Source organism: Phaseolus vulgaris, chromosome 11 (assembly GCF_051622355.1).
Source record: "Phaseolus vulgaris cultivar YP4 chromosome 11, ASM5162235v1, whole genome shotgun sequence".
Lineage (NCBI taxonomy): Eukaryota > Viridiplantae > Streptophyta > Magnoliopsida > Fabales > Fabaceae > Phaseolus > Phaseolus vulgaris.
Window position 1 is genome coordinate 1,087,541 of NC_143508.1, and position 9,517 is coordinate 1,097,057.

The 9,517-nt window shown below is 33.5% G+C and overlaps 1 protein-coding gene across 2 annotated transcripts; it reads right to left on the minus strand.

Annotated features, from left to right (window-relative positions):
* Positions 1-1,603: 1,603 nt before the first annotated feature.
* LOC137827600 (cytokinin dehydrogenase 6) lies at positions 1,604-4,442 on the minus strand. Of its 2 annotated transcripts, none has more exons than XM_068633808.2 (5): positions 3,586-4,442; positions 3,158-3,285; positions 2,786-3,046; positions 2,409-2,671; positions 1,604-2,319 (listed from the first exon to the last, which is right to left on the minus strand). In XM_068633808.2, exons 1-5 carry the CDS (start codon positions 4,211-4,213, stop codon positions 1,998-2,000), a joined length of 1,602 nt encoding a protein of 533 aa, XP_068489909.2. In that variant the 5' UTR covers positions 4,214-4,442; the 3' UTR covers positions 1,604-1,997. The 2 variants fall into 2 exon arrangements, with proteins under 2 accessions (XP_068489909.2, XP_090153751.1); XM_090297625.1 differs by having other exon boundaries at positions 3,158-3,320; positions 3,586-4,314.
* Between the last annotated feature and the right edge of the window lie 5,075 nt (positions 4,443-9,517).

Genomic DNA, 9,517 nt, shown 5'->3' on the forward strand with positions numbered 1-9,517 from the left:
TGGTATTAGTTTGCCTAGACTGGTGTTACATTTTTAATATTCATGCAGATGCTAAAGATACTTTGTAAGTGTATTAAAACCGTTCCACACTATTATGCAGCTTCCATGGACTAGTTTTACTACCATAAAGAGGATGATGAGAGATATTCATAGGACACATAAAACAACTTGTACATTTATCTCCTACTTTCATTTCGTACATATATATATCTTACAAAAAATGGGTCTATCTTCACAAAGATAGTCAATGCTTTATGATTTTTATTTATTTTTAATTGTTACAACCTTTGTTTACAAGATTGGATAGTTAGAGTTAATCATTGCATCTGAGATAGTTTGGAGTTTTGTCACTGTTTGTGCTTAAAAGGTGTCTTGGTGGATTAAAGGAGAAAAATGTTTATAAAACTGTCTTTAACCTTGACTCGTATCTGAGGTAATTTGGAGTTTCGTCTCCATTTTTGTCCTTAAAATGTGTCTTGATAGATTTAAGGAGAGAAAAGTGTTTATAAAACTGTTTTTAACCTCGACTTTAATACTGATATGGAACTATATTAGGAGTCCAAAAAGTAACTATGGTCATCTGTGTAGCTCTTTTTGAATGCTATCAATTTCCAAGCCAGTAGAAAATCTTGTGAAGATGCATTGTGGTCTCATCTACGTGGAAAGGTTGTGCTTTACTATGTGATGGGATAACTTTAGTCCATTTTGTGTGGTTGTCTGGTGAGTGGTTTAAAACCAGAATCCAGAAGCAGGCTTTTTGATAGCCAAAACATTCTGGTGCGATGAAGGTGATGTGGTGCAACTTTCACTGGGTGATGTGTATTCCAGTGAACAAGAGAAATGGTCTAGAAGCAACCAAATACCGTTCCCCCTCTAATTCTGACACACCATGATGGAATCTCTTCAACAGTAAGACATTTCCCCCTTTTCAGTTAACTTTTTAATAGATCTTTTCCTTTTTAGTGATGGGAACAATTATGCACTGATAACCAAATAAGGGAAAATATACCCCACTAGAAGTAGTTGAAAAAGAAGGGATAATAAAATCGTAAAACTTTGAATGATTTCCAGAAGTATTATGGCATGAACATGCACAACTTCAAAATTAAGAGGGTAGGGACTAGGTTTAAGAAATAATTACACTTTTTAATATTCTTTTGCCATTAATTTCCTTACAAGCCATCATGCAGATGCTGTTCTTATTCTGACAGTTAGATAAGTTCAGCATACACATTGATGAGTTATGACAAATCATGCTTCATTTAGACAAAATGTAATCAAAAGAGAAAAGGGTCAAAACCAAAGTTTGTCCTTGTTAGTTATTTATTCCATTTTTTATGAACAGTTGCTTCTGACCAAGAAGTAAACCATGATTTAGATTGTATGGACTGTCATAGATTGAATGTTCATCATCTTGCATGTTAGCCATATTCATTTTGACACCATTTTTCAGCAATTTGCTAGAATAATGTCACTATCATCTTATCTCTACTTTTTGCTAACATACTGATATCTTTTTGTGGTGGATGTATAAATATCTGTTATAATATTCTTAATGAACTTGGCTTAGCTGCATGAGAGAGAGAAAGAATAGATAAGGGAGTGTTTAAAAATTGATATATACATTCGGTCCAGTGCTGATAATATTTATAAGTTCTTTTGGAAACCCTACAATAATTAATGTCTCAAATATTTGATCCCTTTTGTTGACCCTGCTGCCTTGGTGCTACTACATGAGCCTGTAATGCAATTTTCTCATCAGTAATGATACATACACACACTGACAACTTTTCCTAAATCTCAGCACTCATCATTCTGTTTTCTCTTTTTCTCTGATATCAATCAATAACCCTCTTTTGCAGTAATTCTGTATGGTCTGTGTGTCCAAACCTGTCTGGATCATATAACATTTTAATTTTGGCACTTCCATGAAGAACTATTTTTTTTTCTTTTTTCCACAGATTATTAACAATAAAATAGAATGTTGGAGACTGTGGTCATGAGAAGGTTATTGCTTTTTGAAATATGCGTTGGCCTGGAGCTAGTATTGCTAATGGATCATAAACAGACTTTCTCTGCAGAAAAGTCTCCCATTGAGGACCAAAATGGGCCCTCCATTCTTGCTGTGTAGTGTAGTGGGGCAAATACTGCTTCACTCCAAGTTGTGATGTTTCACAGAATTCTAAAATTCTTTTGTTCTGACTCAGTATGTATTCTAGGCCATCAGTTCCATTGGAAGAGGGAACTGCAGATGTTAGAAATGCCACTAAGTAGAAAATATCTTCCTCAGGAATCACAACAGAAGTTCTGTTGTCCCACCTGCAAAAGACATAAATACATTACATCAAAATTAAATTTTGACGGCTAAAACATTTTCTAGAGTTTGTATTTTCTGAACCATTCATTACTTTGATTTGTTCACTGGGTAGATAAGGACGGGGCCGTTGCTAGTTTCTGTTAGGATCTTCCCGAAGACGACTTCTGCAAAGTTGTGTATTTGGCTTTTGGGTATCAGAAGATTTAGCCACGGATGTGGAATATCCCACAACCCTTTTGAACGCAATTTGACCTCAGATACATGCACCCTGTCTAAGAAATCTACATATGCAACTTCTGTTGAAAAAAGGGTTGATGGGATGTAGCTTAAACGGGACAAATGTTCCTCAACTTCCTGCACAAAAAAAAGTGAGACATGGTTCATTTAGCTTTTCTTCTTTCACCATGACTAATGAATTAAGTATACACTTTTTTTTTTATCATCTAGATTTAGTGTTGCAGGCCTCACCTGGTTTGCTGCATCAGTTTCTTCCACGTTGAAGTATTTAGCCATTTCAAGGCAGAAGAGGGTTCTTCCATCTGACTTGAAATGGCTAGCTTGAACCGGGTCTTGTGGGTTGAAGGATGATCTCCAGTTATTCAGCAGACCAGTTCTGTTTATTATCACAAATCCTTCAATGTAGTCAAACGTTTGTTCTGAAGATATTAACCGCTCTTGGTCTCTTGTGAATGCTGTGAAGTCTGAGTACAACACTCTAATCCATTTCACCTGTTCCAAAAAATAGAAAAATTTCGGTTATGACAATTTGTGCTCCCAAGACACAAATCAAAACCAAAAGACCTTGCTTCTGGTATAATCACTGATGCAGTGATGCATTACCATGGTAGGTGCTGGTTCCAGGATAATTCTTGCTCGGGTTATAATGCCAAACTGGCCTAGTCCCCCAAGAACGCTGTGAAAGAGTTCCCCATTATGCTCCTTGGAACAGTTCACCAACTCCCCTGTTCCTGCAGCCATTCATGAACCATCTTGAAATCATTTTCTGGAAAATTGACCAAAATGGTGTAATTTACTTTCAATACTACACAAAAGGTAAATGTAGAAAAAAATGACATTTACGAGTCAAAGTTATCAAGTAAGCAACATCAATTAAATTCACTAATCACTAATCTGACACTTTTAAAAGTTGGCAACTAGATTAACAACTTCACTTCAGTTTAAATAAATTGTGAAGAAATTGGATACTGGTTGACAAATTTTCAGCTTAAATTACACAGTTCATTTTGTTTTCACAGGCTTTTACTAACCTGTAACAATCTCCAGCTGCTGAACATTACTTATCTGGGGACCATGCTTAAATGCTTGGCCACTGACACCAGCGTTGGAGAGAGTGCCACCAACTGTCAGATGCAGGTAGTCTGTCCACGATCTTGGCGCCAACCCGTATCTCAGAGTCTCATGCAAGATGTTTATCCACAACTCGCCACCTGAGACATCCACGTATGGAGGAGAATTGCCTACATGTACCTGCATTTCTGGGACCTTGAGTGATTCCATGTTGATCACAACTCCTCCATGAGCTTGAGCTTGGCCCTGGAGTGAGTGGCCGTGGCCCCTTGCTGCAACCGTGAGGTGTGAGCTTGGACCCCTCTGCCAGATATGCTTTATGGTGGCTGCAATATCAGAAACTGATTCTGGATGTAGCACTGCCATTGGATGATACTGATACCTGTTTCCAAAGTCTCTGGCTGCACTCCTAAGGCTATGTTCATCAAACTTTAAATGCCCTCCAAGGGGAAGGGATTTCAGAGAAGAGGGGATGCTGGAAAGACACAGATTAAGCCGAATAGCTATACAACTAAGGAACAATATCGTGAAGCCTCTGAGGAACCGAATGTTGTGTTCTACAACAAGGCTACGAGGTGAGTAACTCATTATTTTTTCTTCTATTGGTAGTTGAAGGAATAACAAGCGTGGTTTTGTAGGCAATGTTGTTTATCTGTGAATAGGAGTAAAAGGAGAAAGTGATGGAGAGTGGAGGAACTTAAGGTTTGAGCCAGAATTTAAAGGAGTTTGTGGGTGGCTTAGTCAACCCTTGTTGAGTTATGTGATGACTTGGGAGAAAGCGTATGTGGACTGGTTACTTGGAAGAAGGAAGAGTGTTAAGTTAAACAGAAGCCAAAGTTGAAGTGGAAAAGTAACCTCAAAGATCACACAAATCTTCCAAACAGTGATGTGATGTGTTGGAGATTCCACGTCTACTAGATATTAGAGCATCTTATTTATAAGCTGGTTTTATAAGTTAGGCTTAAAGTGCACTTCTTAATATGGTATCAGAACCATTTCGAACCTATCCTACCGAGTCTTTGCTGAATTTATCGGACCACCTACTATCGATCTTTTATTGAACCATCCATAATATGTTGTTTCACGCATGAATTCTTATTCTACGTGTGTTCATATCGACTAGAGATTAAAGTCAGTTTTATTAATATGGTCACCACAGTTACATTGTATATAACAATATGAACAATAACATGAAGGAAAGACATGTTTGAAATAGTTGTTGATTAATCAATTTAAGGATAGTTTTCCGGATTTAGAAATAAGTCCTTGCTTTTTCCCTATGGATAGGTACAGGTACCCTTCACTGGTGTCTACCTTACACGTAAGTTCTATGGTGTAATGGTGTTGGTACTGAGTCCACTATTGTCGGAATGTAAACATCGCGTATCCTGCAATTAGATTGGATGAGAAGGACTTTGAATTCATTGGAGAGGGAGAGATGAAGTTGGTGGGGTAGGTGTTGGTCCATGAGACACGTGAAGTCTTCATTCATTTCTCATGTAGGGACCCTTCTCTGGCCACTCTTGTAGGCCATGAAAGAAGAAGACCAAATGGGAGTGGCAGTTTTAGAGATACAAATGAGACACTGTTTCTTACATATCTGCTCAAGCATGCACAAGCACAACTACCACTGCACTGTTTCTGCCATGCTATTGTGTCGAATCTTTAGTACCAAGCTATTGGACAAGTTTCCATCGATTCTCTTGTCTATTCTTTGGGAGGGTGATGCAGTACTATACCATAACTTTATCCTTTTCATGCAACTAGTGTCTTGGTCCAAGCACAAATTTTGCAGCTTCATAGAGTGCCACCTTTCCTCTGCTATGGCCAAATCACTTTTTCACTTCATTGGAGTGGCAAAAATGCTTTCGTGATCTTCTGCTCAAATGGGATATATGTGGTCCTGCAAAACCTCCATTGCTCCCTCTCAGAATCATACCAATGGGATCCATGTCTCTTGCTGTTCAGAAAGAAACATAAAAGCAATAGATGATAGTGTTGGTACAGATTTCTCTTCCTCTCTTTCCTTCCTCCACAAGTCTCTCCAAGTGAAGCTGCAGTAAGAATATTCTATTTAATTTTCTGGATTCTATTCTAGGTGTATTACATTACTGAATACCTTTTCCCTTTCTCTTTCTCCAGCGATGATAAATTTAATAAATTATTGGAATTACCATATCGATTAGAGGTTTAAACATTTCATAATATATAATTTCATAATATATAACTGAAACCTCATCTCAAAAAGTCAGTTTTATGAAGTTGAGTTAGACTAAAAATTCACTTCTTAACATGATATTGTAGTTATTTTGAGTCTATCTTAGTGAGTGTTTTTTTGGATTTATCATGACACCGCTACCGTTACCGGACTGTTAACGGATTACTCATAATATAATATATTATCCCACGCACGAATTAATTAAGACGAAAATATACTTCTTAACCTAGTTTTTACAACAACCAAGAGTTATTTCCTATATATGGTTGCAGTGCTGCTTAATTCTTAACCTGAGACAGCTTCACAACAGTTAAGTGGAGGTGCTAACCTTCCTCATATATACAAATACATAACTCATTTAATTAATGTATACATACCCTTGTTGGTTTGGTATTTGACGGCTTTTCCATTAGAAGGTTAGTGGAGAAACTCAAAGTATAAACAGAATCTATAAAAGGATTTGTCGGTATGAAAGGGACATTAATCATGACATGAAAAGCAACTTGATCAAAAAATACACTTCAAAGACATGTAAGTGTTCATGCACATGTATAGTTCATTCAATATTTGTTTTTTAAATCATCTTTGTTTGCCATTACATATTCACACTAGATTAATATTGTTAGAATTTGACAGGTACTCAGTCACTAATTTATATATTTTTTATTTACAAGTGAACTTTAAGTCTAATTTAATTTCATACAATCGGCTTATGACGTGAGGTTTGCACCTACTTATATACTATGAAATGCTCTAATATCTAATCGATGTAAAATTTCCAACACACATCCTTACGCGAGAACTCGGGTGTAAGACAATATATTATGGATGATCCGGTCCGATAGCAGGTGACACGATAGACGCAACTAACCCTTGTTAGGATAAACTCAGAATGACTCTGATATCCTATTGTGATGTGTGGTGGAAAACCTAATCCATCTTTTGATACAAGTTACTTTTTAAGGGACACCAAAAGAAAAGAATTGTGATGGTAGAATAATATTATCATGTGGGGCTAGTGAAGACACGTATAGTGAGAGGCACATCATGGGACCTTCATTGCCTATTGATGCTTAGATTTTAGAGAGCAGAATCAGCTTTTTAGGTTTTTTAGGTGCAGTGTGAAATCTCATGAGTTTGAACACTGAGCAATTGTCATGTTTCACAAATCCATTAAATGGTTTTTATTAAGAAAATAAGACAAGAATGAGACATGAGTGACAAATGTTAATCTGATATGCAAGTAGGATGTGTCCAACAACGTAAATAAGACAGGTATCTTTGACGTTTTCACAATAATCAAAACCATTAGATTACAATAATAACATTCTTATCATATTTCATACCCCACTTAACACTTGTCGTATCCCAAACATGCACATTAAAAATGCTACTCTTACATTCTTTCTCACCCATTGTTTTCCTCAGTAATCATCATCAACATATACAAGTCTCTTTCTCACTCAAATTATGAAAAAAAAAATTCATTTACTTTGAAAACGCGTAATGTTGAACATGGCATATAAACATTTCATAATATATAATATATAAGACTGCAAATCCATCTTATAAATAAATTTTATAAATTTAAATTGAACTTAAAAACTCACTTCTTAATATGGTATTAGAATAATTTAGAATCTATGATAATAAGAGTTTATTGTTTATTAGACTATCTGTTATTAGATCATCTATTGATATATACGAATTGTCAATCTCAACGAGACTATCTACTATTGGATCATCTATTGATATATACGAATTGACAATCTCGACGTGATTAAGTGAGTATAAACTTTACCTTATAAACTAATTTTACAAAACTAAGTTAAATTTAAAGTTAACTTTTTAGTATTAAAAAAAATTAAGTTAAATTTAAAATTTATTTTTAATACTTAAGAAAACTAAAAAAATAAAATTTATTCTTAAAAATTGTTTGTGCATCAGCATAAATAATAAAAGATGTTTTAAGTTTTAATTTATTTGGTTAAATGTGATTAAGATTTGATATTTTCACACCGAATATGAAAATATAGATTTTAAGCACGTTTTAGTGAAAGTAGTTTCTAAATAAAGAAAATTTTATTACTTTGTTTTAAACCATATATGAATTTATTTTAAAATAAAGGTTCACACGGTGAACTTAAGAAAGTAAGTATTTAATATATTTTATCCAAGATTCCAAATACGATTTATTATTGGATCATAGGTTGAGTGGAAAGTGTAAAAAGTGAGTGCGCAAAATAAGTTAGCACTACTATAATTTTTTATAGGTGCCAATTTATATCATAAGAAATTATTTATTTTATGAATTTATAGTAAATTTGTAAAATTTCACGAAATATTTTAAAAAATTCTACGACATATTAAATATCTTGGTAGGGAAAATAACTTACCAGTACGAAATATTAATTTTTTTATCTGATAAAACAAAACAAAAATTACAGTATTAGTTTATCAAAAAATTTATCGTTAATATAACTGTTAAGATATATAAAAATGGTAAAATTATAATTAATAAAGAGTCTTTGTGACTGTATAAAAGGATACAAATTAATTTACGCTACGCATGTACTCTTTTCATGCAAGTATATGCATGCGTATGCTTTTGTTCACTTTAAAGAAAAATAATACTTTCACACTCTTTAAAAAAAGTATACCCCTTTATAACCCACTTTAATAATATAATAATATATATTAAATTTTTAAATTAAAAATTAAAATAAATATTATTAAAATATTATTATTTTAATTTATCAAATAAGTGTTTTTTATTTAGTTGATATCAAAATATCACATCAATCATGATAATATATATAATAAATAATATATGTACTAATATTAATGTAAAAATTCTTCACACTATCTTAAAATATTAATTATAATATATAAATACTTTTATAAGTTTTTTTTTTATTGTTGTTTAGCTGATAATTTTGAAATAAGTAATTGGAGATAGTTTTGTTATTTTTGTTTTTATTTAAACTTTTGTTTGGTATAAAAGTTGGACCACTTTTTTAAGTGGCCTATATTTATTTTATTTTATTTTTGATAAAAAAAATCAACATCTTGGAGCATATCTATTACACTACAATTTATATAATAGATACATTATTTATTAGATAAAATATACATTTTTTACTAGAGAGTGTTACTTAATTAGAATTTCTCCATGTTCAAACAATTTGAATGGACAGGTTCCAAGTTAGGTTTGTGTTTGTTCTCACTTAAATATTAAATATAGAAGTTCCAAATAGAAGTTGAATTAAATATTATTGAGGGAATGATTTTTTTATTAAATTAGGGTTTAGGGTTTACCAAATCATGTAACTAATCTCAACCATCAAAGAAACATGCATGACAATTAATGGACTAATAACTAACTAACTAAGAGTATCCAACATGTTCTTCCATTCCTCATTGGTGGGAACTTAAAACAGTTTCGAAAGATTCACAGAAAAAGAAAAAAAAAAATTTGAAAGTGTGGCAAATTTTTGTGTGTCCTCTTTGCATTTTGTCTTTTGTAAATTTCTGCAGAATCCAGAGATGTCTCTGTTATCCTCGTTGCATCAAACAAGAACATCATATATTCATGCGTGGAACTCACCATGAAACTGGAGGTCCCTGTACCCACTTCAACATATATATGTCCAAAAACTGGAGGTCCCCTATGT